Source organism: Typopeltis vanoorti, chromosome 14 (genome assembly GCF_054136105.1).
Source record: "Typopeltis vanoorti isolate ZY-2024b chromosome 14, IOZ_Tvanoo_1.0, whole genome shotgun sequence".
Classification (NCBI taxonomy): domain Eukaryota; kingdom Metazoa; phylum Arthropoda; class Arachnida; order Uropygi; family Thelyphonidae; genus Typopeltis; species Typopeltis vanoorti.
In genome coordinates this window covers 17,057,663-17,080,697 of record NC_143562.1, presented here as the reverse complement: position 1 = coordinate 17,080,697, position 23,035 = coordinate 17,057,663, and the positions used below count along the sequence as shown (strand labels likewise).

General features: G+C 33.5%; 1 protein-coding gene across 1 annotated transcript in view; it reads left to right on the top strand.

Moving 5' to 3' along the window:
* The window catches only part of LOC150099263 (uncharacterized), a 151,920-nt gene that overhangs the window by 109,603 nt on the left and 19,282 nt on the right, over positions 1-23,035 (top strand). Inside the window, exon 8 of the mRNA XM_090404295.1 lies at positions 14,717-14,830. Coding sequence (XP_090260421.1) covers positions 14,717-14,830 — 114 coding nt within the window. The remainder of the gene's footprint in view (positions 1-14,716; positions 14,831-23,035) is intronic.

Below are 23,035 nucleotides of genomic sequence, written 5' to 3'. Positions count from 1 at the left end.
AGCAAGAGAGTGACGCCAACTCTTAGACCCCTGTACCGTGTTGAACAGTGATAGCCTGCCAACCGAGGCGGAACTAATTTGGGCAAACAAGCTCTGAATTTCAACAAAGCAAACCGGCCAAGTAGCAAATTGAGTTTCATAGTTCAGCTGCAAGTCAGGAAGTGGCGCGCTGACAACCGAACTTATCGCTACTCTTGTCTGGAAATGTAACGTCCCTGATAAAGTGTGCTTATTCCGCGCGAGCTTGCACACACACAGGTCTTATGGTTGTTGTCGACGAAGGAATTTAATCAGTCATCCTTTCATTTATTTTAAAACGCACTCCTTATCAACTTCCTAGGATTCGGGGGAAGAAAATCATCCCAATGAACACTTCGGCACTTTACTTCCTCTTTTCCTTTGAAGCGGACGGCTTTACCGTTAGATGGCAAATTGCAGAAGCTAAATGACGCTACACAGAAACCTAAATGAAAACTTGCAAAAGTTTGTTAATGTTTCTCTGTTCGCAAACAGCCTTGTGTTAAAGAGAACAGCAAGTCGAAGTCAGCGACAAGTGAAATTACCGTCTTAACCGTTTTCTCTCTCTCTCTCTCTCTCTCTCAAACAAAAGTTTGACAGAGGCCTTGTACCGTTACGGGAAGACACGCACACCCAACCACATTCTCTACCTAATTGCGTTATCCAAATCATTGAAGGAACTTGGACCTTGTCAGAAATAGAGTTGATGAATCCTACACCATTTTTCCACGATATGCATTCAATCAATCTACGATGCTATAAAGCTCTGTTCTCCTTTTGACAGCGACAAGCACCTCTTGACGTGTAGCATTTAGCTTGTACGCACTAATCTATTATTGCTTTCACGCTTCAAGCGTAATTAGCTAGTCGAAAATATTAGCATTCATCGAGCGATTCGCCAATTAAACATAATAGTTAGGAAAAACACATGGCGGTGTACATCACACGTATATTACCTTGGTCATCGTTACAGATAATTACATTCTTTTATTTCTAAAATTATACCATCTTACTGCTTTCTCTATGGTCAGTACTTTTGTTATTAAAGTGATTAATCTTTGCGTTCAGATCTCTCTCTCTATATATATAAAGGGGGGGGGATCTTCGGTGATAGGTCCTAATTGAGTTGTTTTTCTGCTATACGAGACTTCTACGATATCATTTTCAAGAGATCTGATCAAACATTTTCTCTTAGAACTCCTTTTTCCCTCTTGCAACTACAGTACTCGGGTTCGATTCGCATCGAGAATGCAAAGAACCATTGCGAGGACTTTTCATCTGAAGGTAAATTAGCCGGTGATATCGTAGGAAGATAGCAGTGCTTTCGGTCTTGAAAAATAAGCAAATCGGCAAGAAGAGTATATGCAATTAATATACACAATATAATTAGTCTTTTATCTTTAGTTTGTTCGTCGTAATTCCACCAGTTCTTCAAACTCGACACATCAAGTTTAGCGTTGGTGCCATTGAAATCAAAATGCTTTGACTTTTGCCAAATGAAGTTACTCATTGGTTAATTCGCGGATAGTAATGTATCTGTTTTCGTGGAGATAAGTTTCGTAATCTGTTAGATGTCTTTGCCTGTTTTTCTCATTGATAGATGTTTCCAACCCTTAGCATTATCGATAGATGTCCCTTCTTTTTGAACGTGTAAAAGTAATGAATGTTTAAATTTTCCCAGATTTTGATGCATGTAGGCGCGCGCGAGCTGTTCTTTGAAGTCGGATGGAAATCTCAAAAAGCACAAACATTTTAGATTTTGTTGAACATAACGGAGTCCCAAAACTATGCTAATTGAGCCCCACATTTCCTACGGCCGGGACTGTATAGTGTCTTTCTTTTCATCTAATTCTTGCATCGATGACATCTTCAAATGTACTCGTATCATTCCAAACTCAACCTCTACTGCATACTTTGATTTTTCACTAGATAGAGCTGACTAGTTCTGTTCAAACTGGACATCAGAAGGCCTGTTTTGTATCGCTTTTTTTTATACTATGAGATAAGCGAATTTTCACTGTTACTTATCCTACAGCTCATATCCAACCAACTCTTAAGAAGGGGTTAGATCTTTACTATCATATTACTGCCCAATTTCTTGTACTACAATTCTTTCTAACGTGATGAACGTTATTAACACTCGACTTCTAAACTAGCTAGAATCTATCAAGTAATAAATGATCGCTACTATAGATTCGTTGGTTATAATTAGTGAATTGAGTGTGGAGACAGAGAGTTGTAGAGTAGGTGCCCTCCCTCGATGAGTCTTTGGACTCCCTGGAGGTGTCACGTAATAATAATGATGATTCCTCCGGTGTCGATCTATAGTGGATCTTCTTGTTTATGTCATCCACCTTTGGAGAAATACTGTAGAAAATTTGAAAAATCTCAAACAGTTGTTCTTGATATCTCCAACACATTTGGTTGTGTTCGGAACAAAAGTCTATAACTAAGCTTCCACCTCTCTTTTGACTTATTCAAGCGGACTTCAGTTTTCTTTCTCCGCACATTACACATTGCTGATGGATGGTGTTTTATCCTTGAAGTTTGTAGCGAATTTTGGAGCTCCGCAGGACTCGGTTCTTTCACCGACTCTTTTCGTTCTTTATGGCAATGACATTCTTCCATCTTTCACTCACTCCCTACACTTCAGATGCTGCTTCTGTAATTGCATTTTCTAGTCAATGTTTTCACCATCATACTTGAACTCTAAACTCAGAATATAATCTTTTCTTCTTTATTCGAATTCTTGTTTTTTTTTATCTCTCACTCTCCCGTTTCTATATATTCTGAATGTTTCTAAATATTATGAAACCAATCCGAAATAATCCAAATAAATATGAATTCCCTCTGTCTCTAAATGCACCCCCCAAAATGCAGTCAGAGGAACGATAAAATGATTTTTATTTACACATTTTAATTGAAGATCCGTCTTATAAGATAGCTGAACATTTCTTTATGGAAACTTTCTCCTGTTTCTTTTCTTAAACAGACAAACCTACCAGCAACCTCTTATAATCAACAGACGTGCGTCCTTAGGTCTGTGTATGTAATCTTAATGCTGCTAACTGGTCTCTTAGTACAAATGCTTTATCACTTAAGTCTTAATTAATAGGATAAAAAGTGTTAATTTTAAGCCACCCAGGGTAGTAAAATATTCTGGGTAGGAATGTCATAAAAAAGTGCAAATCGGATGCATCGAGAGAAAGACAGAGTTTGGCAATTAATGGAATGAGCTTACAGAAAACAAAAAAAGAAAGATCCATAAATTGAAACCGAAGTTTAAAGTGCAGACTCTCTCGTTCTCTTATTTATATTTCTTCTTTCTTTCAGAACACATAACTCTTAGGAATCTTAACTGTAGCACACAAAAGTGGGGTCTTTGTTGAGAGAACGTTCATAACGGTTTTTCGACTAAAATACGAGTTCGTGAATCTGGCATGGAGCTAAAAGATTTTTAAACCCTGTAAAAATCGAATCCGGTCTGAAAATATGCAAGTAGACTATAATGGCCTCATGACCCGAGCTGATTCGCTCAGTATGGCGTGGCCTCCAAATCCAGAACTGAATTTCCTTTATTTAATATATGAATTAAATTATATATTTTCCTTTATCATCTAACAAAAACTCCAAATTATTGGCGAAATGATGACACTGAAATATACCAGTCCAATAGAGAATAGACTTACATTATTTATTATACTATTTTGCTAACAAAAATTAAATGGTGTATTTTTTTTTTTGTAATTTTCTAGTATACCTCAAAATCTTAAATTTCAAATATACTTATTACAATTTAAATTGTATGTTGTGGCCTCCATTAGCATCATACATCTCCTCAAGGAGATGTGCTTTGCATTAAGGGTAAATACTAAGAATAGTGATCCACACCCAGAGCTTATTCCACCTTTACCACTAGTTGCTAAGACCTGCACTACGTGCGGGTCACCCAGACTTGCACTACTTGCAGACACAAACTTGACTTACTTGTCTGTTTGCTTACTTGGGAAATGAATTAAAGCCAGGTTTATAACTAAAATAGCTTGATATCTTTAACGTATACATATACATACGTATATCTATATGTATTCATACAGATGGAATGTATATCTTTAACGTATCTTGGTATCTTTAACAAATATATGTATTCATACAGATGGAAGAATGTATATCTTTAACAAATATACATACATACATACGTATATGTATTTGTACAGATGGAATTTGTATTCCATCTGTACAAATACATAATACATAAATCATATTTTCTTTCTTATGGCTTTTTAAAGTGAATTAAATATTTAGGTATTTAATTGGTGTATAAACTTGAAAACATTTCATATAGTAAATATTGTAAATAGATATTCTATTTTAATGACAATCTTTGCAAAATGATTATTTATTAATTATTATAGATAATTGTAATATTTAAATTAATTATATTTCTTTATTTTAGCTTAAAATATCATTATTTAGCAATGTTTAGATGCGATATTTAATTTATCTCGTTTTGTGAAAGTGACCTCAGGGTAAACCTTAGTAAGAATATAAGAATATATTTGATATATAGTACTGGGAATTCGATTTCATTGTGAACGTCAATAAATCCGTTTCGTTCAACTTGGATTTAAACAGTTATTTGTCCAAACATGACGCTACTGTGCACAATGTTTTCTGTTTAAAAATATTCACAAGTTATTATTTTTATACTCTTTCTAACGGACCTTTTGATTTTCCTTAAAACATTCGTTTGCTTTGAAATAAACGATTAAGAACTAGTTAGATAGTATTTTTGTGTCGTAAATTTTTAATAAAAAGTTTGATACGGTATTTTGTTGAGGTAAAATGCTTTACAAGCGCCTTTCAAGTCATACAATAATTCCAACTAAAATGAGACATCTAGTGATTGTTTACAACTAGATGTGTGTGAGCTGTTGTTGAGTCACTGTGTAAAAATGAGTTTGCCTTTGTTATAACCACAACCTGTGACGATGTTCCAGCAGGAAATGACTGAGCGGGCAAGTTGTTGTCACCAAATCACACTCACCGGAAGCAGACATTTAAGGCGTCAGGTTTGTGTTTTGGGTCACTGGTTCTTGGAAATGGGTTTAGGATGTGAGCAATTGGAAGCGTTCCTGTAGAGGAAATGGCTACCGCGATCACGTGGCTCGTTGGTTCCAATCGAGGGTCTTTTTTTTTTTTTCTTTCTTTTTGTAGCAGGTACACATAACTTTGGGAAGTCCTCATATATTTTTTTTACGAGAAGAGAAAGAGAATATTGGAATGCTTTCTCCATTGCGGTATTCTAAATATGAGCTGGAAAATTTTGACTACTATACTCTCATTAGAAAGCGTATTGTCTTTTTTTTATTAAAAATTATTCTTACAGAAATGTATTACGAAGGGGTCTACAAATAAGCCCATATTGAGAAACGAGTTCAATATTTTTCAACAGGATAAAATATATCTTCCAATAAAACATATTTTTTCCTGATCTATTATCCATTTATTTCACACCGAAAATATAATTGTAGGCATCTGAAAATTTCATATATCAAACTATTATATATTACTGCTAAAGATACATTATATTATTTTATTTTTCGAAATTTTATATATTAAACTATATATATTTTTTTGAATCGCCTTGTAGATTGCTAGATATTGTTTTGGTTTACCAGTTCTGCACGTAAAAACAAAATCTTTATCATCGAAAAAAAAAGTGACAGCTTTTATCTAGAAACTGCAAGAAAATATTAGGTTTTCTATACGTGCAAAAAAAAAAAAAAACTGATTTTTTTGAAAATATGCACAAATAATTTTAGAACACAGCAAATATGAAAATGATTAGAAGATATCTAAAAGATACGTTTCTTGCCTAATATTATGGACAGTCTACAGTCACTTTTCTCAAAAATGCGTTAATTCAGTTCTCATCATTTTATATAAACAAATGGCTTTTAATTTGCGGTTATAATATATTTAGCATCAATTCAATGCTAGTATTTGGTATTAATCCAGCACAACAGCATCTGATTAATATGAAATACATTAAAATGCAGTACTAAAATATTTTGTCTAATTCTGCTATTAAATTTTTTTGAGATTTTTTATAGAAAGTTTAATGCAAAATTTCCTACACCATATCAAAATCTATCAATTCAGAATATAATTGTTACATGCGCAGAACAATTAAAGATGAGGGAATCGTGGATGCGGTGATTGATTCATTCGATCCAATACCCTTGGAGGGTAATGGATGGCAATGCTGTAGCCAATGAAGTTCTAATTGAGGCTCGGCTATTGCTGTTGCCCTCCTGCCATGATTAGGGCTTTAATAGCTCAATAATACCTTATCCCTACACTGTCCTCTACAGATAACGGGGAATATGAAAAGCATTCTTGCTTCGTCCCTTTAAGCCAGTCCTTATAAGGATAAGGAATTAAAGATAGGAATCCGAAAAAAAAGTCCTTTTTAGGACTTCCAAGGTAACAAATGGCAGTGTTGTAGCCAATGAAGTTTTAACTGAGGTTGGGCTATTGCCGTTACCCAGCCATGACTAGAGCTTTTTAGCTCAATAACACTCCATCCACACAGATTTTCTTCATTCAGATGACGGGATAAAGACTCAAGGACTCAGTCCATCGCCCAGTTCTTTTAAGAACTTGTAGAATCCAATACCCTTGGAGGGTAATGGATACCAATGTTGTAGCAAATGAAGCTCTAACTGAGGCTCGGCTATTGCTGTTACCCTCCTGCCATGATCAGAGCTTAAATAGCTCAATAACCTTATCCCTACACTGTCCTCTACAGATAACGGGGAATATGAAAAGCACTCTTGCTTTGTTCCTTTAAGCCAGTCCTTGTAAGGATAAGGACAATTAAAGATAAGGATGAGACATCCCATTCCTTTTTAGGACTTCCAGGGTAGCTGATGGCAATGCTGTCGCCAATGAAGTTTTAAATGAGGCTCGGCTATTGCTGTTACCCAGCCATGACTAGAGCTTTTAGCTCAATAACACTCCATCCACACAGATTTTCTTCATTCAGATGACGGGATAAAGAGTCAAGGACTCAGTCCATCGCCCACTTCTTTTTAGAACTTTAGAATTAAAGATAAGGATATGCGCAGAGCAATTAAGGATAGATATAAAGTCCTTTTTGGGACTTCCATGGTCACGAACGGCAATGCTGTAGCCAAAAAGAAGCTTTAACTAAGGCTCTGGTATTGCTGTTACCCCCTGGGGCGCAGAGATTCGAGAGTTTGAGTACGCTCTCTTAAGGTTTTTACCTTAAGGGAGCAATTTGAGACCCCGAGGAAAGTGTTCTCCGGCACGACCCGCTGCGAGGCTTTGTCTGTGAATGCTTTTCTTCGGAATATGAGCGGTTCTGCTCGGTGGTGGTGTGTGGGTGGAAGGCCATCACTGAGTGGAGCCAACGCTGAGATGGACGGTCTTTCGCCCACTATTGAGTACCCATGGGTACCCATTTTAGTCGCCTCGTACGACATGCATGGGCTGCAGTGGGGGCGATTTTTAAGTAAAGCCCGTTATAAAAATTAAGACGATCCCCTGGACCATTCCGTACGACTGGCCGAAAGATCGTCCAACTCAGCGTAGGTTCCACTCAGTGACGCCCCCCCCCCCACACACTACTGAGCAGAACCGCTCATATTCCAGTGAAAAGCGCCCACCGACAAGGTCGCTCCCCAGAGACTCAAAATGCTCTCTCTCAGGGCAAACCCCCCACCCCGAAATCTAAGCTCCCTCACCAGAAGCAAAATTTCGGAATTAACCTAAGAGAGCGAAACTTTGCGTCCCATTTCAGTCGCCTCTTACGACATGCATGGGTTATAGTGGAGCTAATCTTTTCCCGGCCATCACACGGGGATACACATTTTATTTTAATCAGTATTCCTAAATCCTAAAAAGGACTGGTTAGATGGGCGAAGCAAAAATGCTTTTCATATTCCCCGTTATCTGTAGAGGACAATGTAAGGGTAGGGTGTTATTGAGTTATCATGTAAAGCTCTGATCATGTCATGGCACGAGGGTGACAGCAATAGCCGAACCTCAGTTAGAACTTATTTGGCTACAGCATTGCCATCCATTACCCTCCCTGGGTACCCATTTTAGTCGTCTCATTCGACATGAATACCACCACACGGGGATCAGTATTCCTTATCCTTATAAGGACTGGCATAAAAGGGCGAAAATGCTTTTGTCTTTGAACTTATCTTTGAACTCCTGTTGCTTGTAGAACTGGATTCAGTTGGAGATTATGACTTAGCAAGCTGACAACTGTTTTAAATTGTGAAGGGCGTTTCAAAGAATGGGGAACATTTCCAGTTTTGATTTATTTAGTTTTTGAAGCGAGTTTTTGAAGTTTTTGAAGTTTATTTATTAGAAAATATTCTAATAAATAAACATTTTGCTATTTTGTTATTTAACAGAGCCTGTGTAGCTCAGTGGATGTGGCGTTTGCATACCACGGCGCTTGGCCGCACAAAGGAAGACTTGGTTTCGAGTCTAGTCGGCGACTAGAGGAAATTTTTCTAAGCCTTTTTTCGACCGGTTCCCGAGTTAGTCGATCTCTGGCACGGGCAAGCGGGTTTTTCCTCCCGGAAACTCGGGTTTTTCGTCCCGTAAACTCAAGAAAATCGACCGTAGAACCCACATTATTTCAGACATTAAATATATTGTGTTAGGGTTAGGGACCAAGTGATGGCGGCACATTTGAGCCGTCTCTCTTCACTGCGTACCGCTTAATTAGTGGTAGCCTTGGGCCATCTATCTCTGATTGGTACCAGTGGAGATTGAACTGCCCACTCAGTCTCCAACAGTTAGATAGGGCTAAATGGCCTCGCCTACTCCCGTAAACGGGAATAAAAAGGCGTTAGCTGATTTTTTTTTTTTTTTTGTTATTTAACTTCGAATACATTTGGTAATAGTTACATGTGAATGTACAAAGTATGAATTTGGATAATTTACTAAATTCTTAGCATTGCTATTATATATAGAATCTTGCGGCTAAAAGATGCTTAATCTTTCTGGAAAATATACCATGAATTTCAGATAAGATGCCAGATTAATTCTTCAAAAAGAGTTAATTTTTATTATATTTACGGCTATTTTGCCTGCTTTCTTAGGGCATTGTAGATATATATTTACCAACAAATATATGTAGCATAAAGGAAGAGAAATTTACACATATCTTATTTTTTATCGTGGGTGTTGTGGATTGTCTTCTTTCTGTGGTGCAAACTACTGCAGTCATGGTGTTTTGGAAGGAAGTGGGGGGGGGGGGTCTTAGGCAATGTGGGGGAATTAAAATAGAAAAACCCGTTTTTTTATGTATATTATATATATACACATATATTCATGTATTTAGTTTATATATATATATATGGCGATCAGCTTTTACTCGGTTGTTATACATTTGAAAAAAATAGATTTAATGACTCCAAGACCGAGATAACATATAAAGATTTTAATGATAAATACTACTAGTTTCGGCATATAGCAGCCTACTTCAGGTATTTATAAAGGAAAGGAATACTAATAAACATTGAATTATTTAGACAAACTGGAAATTACAGGTACAAATTGCCTCACATAATCGATACATAAAAACGTTGTATTTTTCAAGTTGTTCCAACTGGCGTGATTTGTTTGTTGAAATTGTGCGTGCAAGTTCACGTGAACGCCAATATTGAATAACTGCAGCATGGCTATCTGGGATGTTATAACTTAAATTATTATTTAAGTAGACCGGGTTCAGTAGGATTTCCCTTGATTCTACGATTTTCCTTTCAAACTCATCTTCACAGCGAAAAATATTTTCTGATCTATTCCAGCATACAGAGTGGCTTTGTTGGTCATCATTAGGATTATTTGAAAAAAGAACATGAACAAAGTACCTCAAGTGTTTCTCCAATAAATCTTCATCTTTCATCAAAAACACCACAGATTTTGTTTCTCATATTAAAGATATTCCCATCGATGATAATGATATTCTAGCTAGTTTTGACATTATATCTTTATTTACTAACGTTCCTACGGACGAGGTACTTACATTACTACAGGATAAATTATCCAAAAAAAATGTTCACTTTATTAAAGCATTGCATTCATTCTGGTTACTTCAGATATAAGGACTCCATTTACCAACAAAAACAAGGCCTGGCAATGGGCAACCCTTTGTCCCCAGTGCTAGCTAACATCTTCCTTGAAGACTTTGAAAAGAAAGCCATATCTTCCTTCTCATTTAAACCAAAAGTTTGGAAAAGATATGTTGATGATATATTCATTATTTGGAATCACGGTCACACAGCTCTCACAGATTTTCTTCGTCATCTAAACACCCAACATCCTAATATAAAATTTACTGCTGATATAGAAAATAATAACTCTTTACCTTTTTTGGATGTTATGCTTACACGATGCTCTGAAAGATTAAAAATCTCTATGTACAGAAAACCTACGCATACCAATAGATATCTGCATAATCTTTCTCATCATTTTCCACCACAAAAACTTGGAATTATATCTACCTTAGGACACAGAGCACGTTCTCTCTTAAATGAACAAGATGAACTACAAAAAGAAATGAATCACCTCACTCTTATTTTTAAACAAAATGGATACTCTGAAAAAACAATTAAGAAATTTCTTCTGAACCCTCCTAAGCAGTGCACAACAGAGATTATTAATTTTAAAGGTAGCATCTCCATTCCATACATTAGCACAGTCTCTAAGAAAATAGCTAAAGTCCTTAAAAAATATAATATCAGGACATTCTTCACCACACTTACAAAAATCCGCTCTCTAATCAGCCATCCAAAACCTACTCATCACAACCTTAAGTACCCTGGAGTATATAAATTGTGGTGTGATTGCAATATCCCATACTTTGGTCACACTAACAAATCTATTGAACAACGCATAGAAGAGCATAAGAGAGACATCTCATACAAAAGATCTCATGCAACTGCGTTATCCAGTCATGTTCTTTTTTCAAATAATCCTAATGATGACCAACAAAGCCACTCTGTATGCTGGAATAGATCAGAAAATATTTTTCGCTGTGAAGATGAGTTTGAAAGGAAAATCGTAGAATCAAAGGAAATCCTACTGAACCCGGTCCACTTAAATAATAATTTAAGTTATAACATCCCAGATAGCCATGCTGCAGTTATTCAATATTGGCGTTCACGTGAACTTGCACGCACAATTGCACGCCAGTTGGAACAACTTGAAAAATACAACGTTTTTATGTATCGATTATGTGAGGCAATTTGTATCTGTAATTTCCAGTTTGTCTAAATAATTCAATGTTTATTAGTATTCCTTTCCTTTATAAATACCTGAAGAAGGCTGCTATATGCCGAAACTAGTAGAATTTATCATTAAAATCTTTATATGTTATCTCGGTCTTGGAGTCATTAAATCTATTTTTTTCAAATATATATATATATATATATATATATATATATATATATATATATATTATTATTATTATTATTATTATTATTATTATTACTGGCGGTGGGCGGGGCGATATTTTATAGGGTGGGAAAGTGTGAAAGGGATTGAAAAAGCATCTGATATTTTGAGGATGGGGTTGACGGGGTGCGGTCCGTTTCGACTATGCTTTGTTATCGTCATGACTTTTTTATAATTTTATAGACTTCTCAATGACAGATGGGTTATTTTTTCCAGTACAGTCCATTTCATGGACTCTACCTCATGAAATAACCTCAGCTGCTTCTCTGATAATTCAAATAATACTATGATGTGCAAACATTGTTCTTTTGATAGCGTGGAGGTAGTATCTTTCATCATATGTTTAAAAGTGTATTATTATACACCTTTCGATTGAAAATCCTCAAAAGAAAACACTTATGGTAGGAGAAAAATGTATCATCCGTAGTAATAATATTGTTATTGCTGAACATTAGAATCTTCTACAGAGCTGTTCTCTCCCTTCCCTCCCCTCCAGTGGGATGTGATTTGTGTTAGATCTAAATCAAACGAGTTTTCTGTTTTTTCTTGTTATTTTCATTTATCTCCTCTTTCTTTAATTAATTGTATATTATATCATTTAATTTGACTACAGACTCTTGAATAATTGTAGTATAAACCTGAGGTGAATCTGTCCCATGTTAACATCTTATTTAATATCAAGTTTCTTCACAACATGGTCCATATCGATTATAAGTAATAGTGAAGATAGCATACGATCCTGCCTTACACTTGATTTAACATCAGTCATCTTCATTTTCTTTGCTGATTTTCTACTTAAGTATAAGTTACGTATTGCTCAGCATAATGTTCCAATTTACGTCATATCAATTTAAATTTTTCAACAATTTTTCCTTTTAGTACCTTATTTTGTGCAATCCTCTTTAGATTTCCATGATCTATGATGGGCTTGTCGTAAAGTAAAAAAATGTAGTTTTATTTGGCTTAAATCCAACATGTTCCACACCAATTTTTCCATGATTTTTTCTTTGCCCTTTCTCAAGTATATTCACATAAATCTTTTTCTGGAATACTCAATGGTAAAATTCTTCAAATAATTCTTACATTCACTTTTATTTCCCTTTTGTAAAAATTGCCATGACGAGAGTCTTCCTCCACTCTTATGAGATGACCAAACCTTAAGAATAATGCATTGTAGCCACTATAAAATTGAACATCGCCATATTTCGGTATTTCAGATCGAATGCAATCTATTTAACTGCCCTTCTGCATCTCAACTTTCTAGTGGCTTTTTTTTTTTTTTTTTTTTTTTTTTTTTTACACCTCTAATATTAAAATACAGTAGCGGCTTTATTCCTCCTGGGTATTTTTAATCATTGTTCTATTCCTGGCTACATCATTTAATTTTTTTTTTTAATTTTGCGGCTTAATATTTATATTCTCCTGATAACTTATTTTTCTTACAGTTTTCTTTATATTTAATATTTAATGTCCCTTTAATTTGATATTTGTTATATATCCATAAGGTATCTTCGTAAATCCATAAAGGTATCTTTGTAAAACTTCCATATAAAATAATTATATTCCTATTAAAAGAAATAAATGTATAGTCCTTATAAGGACTGGCTTAAAGGGGCGAAGCAATATTGCTTTTCATCTTCCCCGTTATCTGTAGAGGACAGTGTAGGGATAAGGTGTTAATGAGCTATTAAAGCTCTGATCATGGCAGGAGGGTAACAGCAATAGCCGAGCCTCAGTCAGAACTTCATTGGCTGCAGCATTGCCAATTTTTTTAAAATTTATTTTATAGCAATATTATTCAATTATTTGATTACTGTACATTGCATTATATATTTTATTAATTTATAATAATTTAAATATTATATATTAATAAGATTATAATAATTATTATAAACAAAACGCTAATTTTTATTATAAATCAGCGATTTTATTATAATATATCTTTTTTATTCATTTTTAGTCATTTGAGTTATCTCAAATAAATTGATTATCTCAAGGCTTTATCCATATTTGTTTGTAAAATTCCGATAAATATGGACAACGTAAATCATAACATAAACGCCAAGCTATTGAGTATTTCTAGTGTAGTTTTACAACAGAACTGTATTGATTGTCAGATTAATCATCTTTAGTTTCACATTTTATATTATTAAATGTGAATAAGTTACGAGATCTACTGCATATAATTCGTCTCAAAGAGTCATACTTTGAAGAAAGTGTATTCAGCTATTTAGAATCTTCAACTTTTTGGTTTAAAAATGTATTTTCAGTTTATTTTATGCTTAAAAGTTAAAATATTTTTTTATTATTTAAATATATCTAGACTGCAATTCATAATAGACATTAAAATATCCACTTCCTGTAATTTTTGAAATTAAGGAATTTCAGTTCGGATAAAACTTTAAGTGCATTTTATTAGTAATAGATTATGGAGAACTTTTAAACTAGTTTTTTGAAAACAAAAATACAGGGAGTTTTCTTGAGAGTCAGCGGTTTTTGAAGTATTTCTATGAAATCTAAACTGAAGAAAAAGTAATCATGTTTTCAATAATTCGACAGTCGATAGGGGTAATATTTGAAGTTTTTTTTAGGTTATAATTAAGTTGTAATAAGATATTTTAAAAAAATAAATAAATAAAATTAAGTAAATAATTGAAATATTTAATTAAATATTTTTAAAATATTGTATTAAACAAGAATTTTATAATAATTGAAAATATTTTAAAACACCTTTAATTTTTTAAAAAACAGCAAGTATTTTAAATATAGTGAATAATTTCTGGTTTTACTTTTGAAAAGTAAATTTGTAATCAATCAATACCTTTGAAAAGAGATTCTGCAGTTACAATTGTCCTGAAATTCGACATGAAATGCATCTCATCTTTACTCTGGCATAATATTAGTTCTACTAAAAATGGAAGAAAAACTAATGTTATTAAATAACATTGTCTATGAAATAGGTTGAGTAGAGACTACAATGAAGGAAATAATTTCGAGAAGCGTAATAACATAACAGACTATTTTGATTGTAGGTTATGCCAGTATAAAGATGAGACAGCTTCTTCTAGATACTTAACATGAAATTAACTTATCATCTGGAAAAAAATTAAGTAGTCCACATTTTCATCTGTTCCACTCCATAAGTAGGTTATTAAAACGCCATCTGTTATTGGTCGTTTTTATTCTCTCACAGGAAGCGGCTCCCTGACACCTCTGACTCCTATCAGCTTGCAGGAAGTGAAGCCCATGGCGGGCACTATCGGAACTTTAATAGATCCTAGTTCTCTCTCCCACCCCTACCAGCAAGGTATATTTTGTAGATCTAAACATTACTCTTTATGGGAATGCATATTTATCTGTATACATCTCTCTGTATTACCCTCTATTGGGAAATACACTGTGGTGATGGTATTCTGGCTGCATTCCTTAGGGGTTCAATACCTTTTTTTTTCTTTCTTTCCCTATCTTTCTTTGTTTTTTACTGTGGTGGTGGAGTGAATGCAATATATATATTAAGTATTTTTTTCACTTTCTGGTATATCTAAAACTGAATTCCAATGATTTTCTAATAATTTCTTCATTGAATTGTAAAAACAAAGTAAACAATCTTTATTTAAATTTATTTTGCATTGTAATTTTATATAAATTTGCCTGTTATCATTAACTACTTATTTGCTATAGATAAAAATGTGATAAAAAAAGAGAACGTAAATCAATATAACTGTTATTTGGAATGTTTTACTGGAGATGCATTTTGTCAGGTTTCTTTGGAACAACGTGTACGTAGGTGAAGGGAATGCTTCAAACTTGTATAGGAATTAATAAAATCTAGAGTTGAGATCCAGGTATATTTTATAGCCAAATATAGAAAGATACTTTAAAAATTTTCAAAATTTAGCAGCTATCAGGACAGTGAAACTTAAGTATTAATAAAAAGTTATATGCCGAAGGTATGCTCTAGTCAATTTTTAAAACTTTTCAGTTTATTTCTATATTTGGTTATCAAATATAGCTGGAACTATAATATTATTGATTTTCTATTGATCTTAATGCGATTACTTAAAAGGGTTCTTTTTAGTTCTCCTTCTTCCATAATACACCAATCTGGTTTTATGGCTTCATTCTATATCTCTTCCTAACATTTTAAATTTCATATTTTACTTTTTATGTAAATAACCATTTCAGAATTATTTCAGAATTAAAAGATTATTTATAAATATACTGAAGTATTTCTTTTTATCTAATCACATCAAAGATATCCTCTATAGGAAATCAAGTACGGTGGTGGCATTATGTGCAATCAGATTTGAGTACTATCCATAAATTTATTTGAAATTATGCCTTAATTGGCAACCTCTTATGTTAATTTTTATTCACTTTTTAAGTACCATATATTAATTTAGGTTATAAGCTTTAATTGCTTGTCTGCTGCTATATTACATGCACTTTATTCGTTTTATTATGTTTGCTTATAATGTATATGCCATACAGGATAGCTATGCAAGCACAACACTGGCCACATATAAATAAAATTGAGGGAAATAGTCATATATAAACAAGTGAAAATTGATGTAATAATAACAATAGTAATGGAGATCCCAAGAATTTTCAGTCCTATACCCAATTCTATGGAATAATATTTATTTTCTTAAAGTTTTCACCTTTAGAATATTTCAGATGTCGAAAAATATTTCAAAAATGAGGTTTATTTGGGAAATCTTTATATTTGCTTTAGTAAAAGCCATTTGATTATTACCAAAGGTAATTAGTCATGTTAGACACAAGGTAAACCAAAAGTATTTATTAAAGATATTGCGATCTGCATTACTAAACACACACCAGTAATCGATTATGATTATGCTGTTTTTTTACTGAAATTTCTGTGACCAGTGCTGCGCAATGCATGAAGTTATTGCATGTTAGCATGTGTCTTGCATGTTTTTACCACTGTGACGTCACAACCTGCATGATTTCCCTTAGTAGGCAATAACGAAGTATGTAGTAGTCCGTCCCCAGCCAAGGCTGACACGCCCACCTCATCCTCCTGCTTCACAGTCTTGCAGCCTCTTCACAATACTACATCGTACGGCCCTGCTACATTAGGAAATAACTTTGGACAATATCAAGGCAAGTGTTAATTCGCAGCACCCATCTCTGCTAATTATTTATTTAAATGTTGTTCGCTGTGTTTGTTTGAAATTATTTATGTTTTTTATGTGCCTTTAACCCCAGCTTGCTTAACGATTTTTTTTCCTTCTAGCTAAACATCATTTGTCTTTTTTTTTTTTTTTAATTTTGCAGTTACTACAAATTAGGGGATTACTTAACCCTTTTTTTTTGCAACCTTTGAAGTTTTATAGATTCAAAGAAAATTTTAAAAAGTAATTAAAGGTTGCAAAGAAGTTTACATAAAGACTCCAACAAAAATACATTCTGCCTGATTTGTAACTTGGCATTATTATATATTAAACAAGCATAGATACTATTGAAGACAATCCTAAAAGTGTTGCAGAGAACTAAAAGAGAACTTAGAATTCTTTTCAGCTGCGTTTCGTTAAAAAAAAAAAAAATGGAAGCGTATTATTCTTCATTCTGTAGATGCATCTCATTCCATATTTATTTCAAATGGATCGTTTTACACGTGCAATATTGCCAAAACATTTCGAACATATACAAAGTAATAATCTGATTGGATAATGCAAATCAACAATATCTGATATTTAAAACTGTGTCCACTCCATTCGACTTAGTTTTGGTTACAATTGGACCAATGTTTAATGGAGAAAAAAATGACAAAACGATTCCAAGTGATAATAATAATTTCACATTGGTATTTCTAATAATCTACGATTATTGGTATTTGGAATCTGGATTAAAATTTATTGAGTCATTTCGATTTTACTTTCAGTCAGGCGATTTGTAGTGACACATCACACGGTTACAAGTAAGCCAATCAACAATTCGTAAACTGCACTTTTGACATGTTTGTCAGATTTTTTTGAGGGAAAAAAGTGTCACAGTGCAATAGAGTTTTGTGAATACTCTAACTTTGTTACGGACATCGTGATAATTCTCGGGAAATCAACATATGCAGCTCGAATCGACAATTCAGTTCTGAGCACTTTCAAGTTAGATTTGTATGTAAACTTGACAAAGATCTTAACACTACGTAAGCCTGGTCATATTGGCAAAATTTGACAAATGCGATTTGAAATTATAGTAATACTCTCTCTCTCTCTCTCTCTCTCTCTCTCTGGATTGGCCATTTAAACGAAAGTCGATATTTAGAACCTATTAAAATTTCTTACGCCATATCAATTTAGAATTTGATCAGAGATCATTTTAGAAGTAAAATTGTACAAAATAAAGATCATGTCTCTAGTAGTACATATAAAACAAAACTCTGTTGGTCTATTGGTGTGATACTGAATCATTATGGAATCACGTAGTAAATAATAATAATAATAATAATAATAATAATAATAATAATAATAACAATATACAAGAATTCTCTCACGGAACACCCTTTTTATGACTATCTTCGATCATTTCATTATTTGTTTTTAGTATATAGTGTAACAAACAACATTTTTAATTTTTTTTTCAATATTTCTTACTAAAATGGTCTCATCGAGACCTCCCATTGAGACAATGGTGGTTCCAACAATGTTTTTGGAACCATCTCAAACAATTGCAATACCATTTACTCAGAGTCAAGGAACACCTATAAAACGCGATGAATATAAACTTGATTTTTTTTTTTACAAAACTTACCTAAAATTTTGAAAGAGGAAGCAAATACTGTGATAATTAAAAATAAACCATATAAAAACTATATAAAGAAATTTTTAATTATATTTCATGAAATTTTATAGATTCGTTAACGCCTTTTATTCTCCAAAAGGAGAGACAAGACTGTTTAACCCTATCTTTTGGAAAGCGGGTGGGGGGGAGTAGCCAAACTCCACCCTTGACTAATCACAGGTAACTGATCAAAGATTATCAATGATTTTAAACTCTGTCTCCCAGAAGAGCATACAATAGACAACTGCCACCATCTCGAAATCTTTAACTCTAGTACTATATATTATTGTCTGAAATAGTGTGAGTACTAACATCTATTTTCTTGAGTTACCGGATTAACGACCAGAATTTCCGAAAGGGGAAATCCTACTTGCCCATTCCAGAGATCGACTAACTTGGTAACCAGTCGAAAAAAGATTTAGCAAAAGTTCCTCTAGTCAGCAACTAGAATCGAACTTAGAACAGTCTTTCTTCCGACTGTCTAGCCTATGTATTCAAACTGAACGAAATTTCAAATTGAACGAAATTTCAAACAAATATTCGTATAAATTTTACATAATTTAAGTTTTTTATATATATAATTTTAAACACGGTCAGAATTCCTTTTTTTTTTTTTTTTTTAAATTTCTGGTTTTTATATTCTCCATAAGTTTATCTCATGACATTTGCAGAGATTCGTCTCGAACAGTCTGCAAAGCTGCGAATGTGCAGTTTTGCAGAATGTGCGGCTTCTATAAAAAGTCTTATGCTCAAATTATACTAAGTTTGGCCTGTAAACATGAGATATATGAATAACGTTTTGAATGAACTCTATTTAGGCCAGTGGTTCTCAACTTTTTGAAGTCGGGGCGCATTTAAAATCCTACAAATAATTGTAGGCGCACTATATACAAATTTCTGAGAAATATACACAACAAGAATAAACCATATTCTTGTTCTCTCTGCAAGAAAAACCGCTGTTAATTAACATAATAATGATGTGTTGAAAAAAAAGAGCGGTATATCCGTAATGAAAAGGTATAATAGAGTAACTATATTTATTTTTATATCTGGACACATATTTCTCTGGAATACCACAGGGCGCACCCGGAAATCTTCTAGGGCGCACCAGTGCGCCTTGGCGCACCCTTTGAGAACCACTGATTTAGGCTATAGTTAGGCTTGGCTAAGCGTTTGTTGACTCAGCGACAATCAAGGCCACCAAAGCGCCACTTTTGTGTATTAAGTTTGTAAATTGTATGCCACGAATCTGTTTGTTTTAATAGAAACAAAAACACACGATCATTTGTCTAAAACTAGCTAACTTATTTCATTTTATTAAAAAAAAAACTAATATAAAAATTAGTGTGATTTCTAGTATTCCAACGTTGGACTTTTCTTCAAGAGAGATGTGTTATTGATGAATTCACAAAGGCTTCATTAACTAGAATAACGCGAGCATAATTTGTACTATTTGTAATATAAGTAAAGAAAAATATTGTATATGAAATAGAACATTCAATTTTTGTTTTATACTAAGAAAAGTAAATAAATTTTTAAAATATTTTATATATTATAAATATACCTTTTAAATAATACAATCTATATATTATTTATAATGCAGATAAAATAATGTAAATAAATGTTCTCAATAAAAGTTCTCAGTTTTAACAGTTTAGACCAAAAATGAACAGTTTAATGTAATATTTACATTCACAAATGTAAATGTATAAATGTATATATATATAAATATAAATAAAAATAAAAATAAATGTGTAAATTTGGTTGGATGGTAGAACAACGAAGAAATCGTGAAAACACATTTTCATTGTGGAGGAATATTAAAATATACAATTTGGTAGAGGACGCTGAAGTAAGTCCCACTATTTTTGTATGCCCGAAATATTGTTTATTTCCTCAATTATTGCTATGGTCAAAAGCATGGAATAGCTGGTGTGTTTTTCATTCTCTCGCGACAAAGAGCTTCGTGGTATTCCACACGGGACACCCGTTCGCGCTCAGGTTGAAGAACTGATGGCACCTGAAGTGATAACACACCTAGGTTAGGTCCTTCAGTGCCCCTCTAAAGCTCGCCTTTCGTAGATGATGTGCACGTGAGGACGTTAAACAATCCATCATCCTGTCTGCCTTTACCGTCCCCAGCGGCTTTCCTACCGCAACCAGACAAATAACCATAATCTGCGTTAGTAAGTGATCAGGAGTCTGCATGCTCTTTTCCCTCTAACTCTCCCCCCCCATTTTCTTCTCGCTAGGAACAAACGGAGAACTATTACACAAGTAGGTCTTTGTGCTCTGCTACCGCCAGGCGGCGCCTTTGTCTCTCTAAGCTTTGGCAAACTAACAAAGAGTTTTTTCAAATATACTCCAATATCATCAGTTCTTCCAGGGGGTTTTGCGTGGGTGGAGTCGCGGGCAGGTAGCCAGCATTGCTTACTGGTATATCAGTAGCTCGTGCCAGTGTTGTTTCCTCCCCCTCCCTCCTTTCCCTTAAGTTGAAGGTCTTCACATGACACCATCATTGGGGTTAGAAAGAAGTGAAATACTCTGCTGTTCCCAGAGAAGATTCTAAAGTTTGGAAAAGCCAGTGAGGAAAAAAAATTACTGTATCATGCCACAAGCTAAAAAAAAAAAAAAATGACGATCAAATAATAAAATTACAGTATGCAGAACAAGGCAAAACACTTAAATAATCAAGAGCTAGAATATTACTGCCAAATTACTTTGAAAATATGTAGACCAATTATGTAAATGTAAATATGCGCTATATAAGTTATTTTATATTTTAATTACAATATTTTTTACAATATTGTAATGAAAATTGTAAATACTTTAATAAAATTAAAGTTAATAACTTTATTTTTAATGAAAATAAATTTAATATTTGTCTTTACTAAAAGACAACTCACATGTATCACTTTTAAGTTACCATTACAGTTGAAAAAAATACCAAAAGTTTGAATTTGTAATTTTAAACTTTAAAATTTTTCCACATTTAATTATAAAATATAGATGGATTTATAAAATCTTAATTTATAAAATAAAGAAAATATTATTTCTTAAATTTTTAATTAAAAAGTTTGAAAGAATTACTTTACAGTGCAATTATAGTATTATAAGAAACTTTATTTAACAGATTAAATCCTAAAAAGGGAAGTTGATGACAGAGAGTTAATCGACCGTGAGATGCGGTGATTAATAACACCCTTGGAGGGTAATGGATGGCAATGCTCTAGCCAATGAAGTTCTAACGGAGACTCGAACATTGTTGTTACCCTCCTGCCATGATCGGAGCTTTAATAGCTCAATAACACCTTATCCCTACACTGTCCTCTACAGATAACGGGGAAGATAAAAAGCATTCTTGCTTCGCCCTTTTAAGCCAGTCCTTATAAGAACTATAAGGAAAAAGGGAAGTTCATGATCAGGAGACAGGAAAGTCCTTTTTAGGGTAACTGAGGCTTGGCTATTTACTCAGCCATGACTAGAGCCTTTAGCTCAATAATACTCCCATTCACACAGATTTTCTTCATTCAGGTGACGGGATAAAGAGTCAAGGACTCAATCTAGTTCTTTTAAGAACTTAGGAAAACGAAAGTTAGCATTTATTATGTTCTTTCTCGATACTTCTGTGCTAGCGTTACGTTCTCATACATTTTTGTATATGAAAGTATATACACGAGTATAGATATGATTTTGCTAATTTCCTTCAAGCACAGTTTAAACTTAATTATTTTAAATATTAGGCTGAAGAAAGATTGAATATTCTTGGATAATAGAATGATTGCTTTATAAAAAGAAAGATGGTAGAATATTTTAAATGAACTTTCCCCACCCATAGTTTGTATTATTAATAGCAAACGGAAGAACAGCGAAATATTATGCCCTTTGATTTGGAAAAACCTAAGTTCGATTCTCTTCGTGAATGAGAGGGATCTTTATATGGACCTTTCATCTGAAGGTTAGTCAGTATCATATAGTAGTGGAAGCATTTTTTTTCCTTTCGTAAACTCCGGTTTTTAATCCCGCATGCATCGGGTATAACAGATGCACAGTCTACAGATGTGCAGTAGAGTGCCCTTACTTCGATAAATCCTTGGAATCCTTGCATACATCATGTAATAATAATAATAATACATGAAAGCGTTCGATCCATTTGTTTGATTGTCTATAAATCAATGCTATCGTTTGTATGGTTTCACTCAATGTAATTTTAAACTTTAGAATGGCAGAAAATTTCTGCCTTTCCAATTCTCTTTTTTCAGGAAATAATAAAAAATTACATAAACATTGAATTCATTTTATGAAAAAATGACTTACTTAGGCTATATTTTATTTTTATTTTTTGAAATTCAACTGTATCTCTCGAAACACCTTTCTTAGGTAAACATAAATGTCTTTATAAAGGAGGGCATGCGTTATTATTTTATTTGTTTACTACCACTACCGGACGTGGTACATGTTGTGTAGTAGAATTAATCTCTGAATTAAAGGTCAAAGAATACATATAAAAGGAACACATATATGTTAACTTTATTTTTGCCAGCATTACTTTTAAGGTAAACTGCTTAATTTTCCATTTCACCATTGTATTGATGAAAATTCAATGGTGTGAGATTTGGTGGACTGTGTGACATCCCATATGCATTAATAAAGGTAAGGTTTTCGAGTAGCTAACAGGAAGATATTGTGGACTTTTCGTGAACTTTAC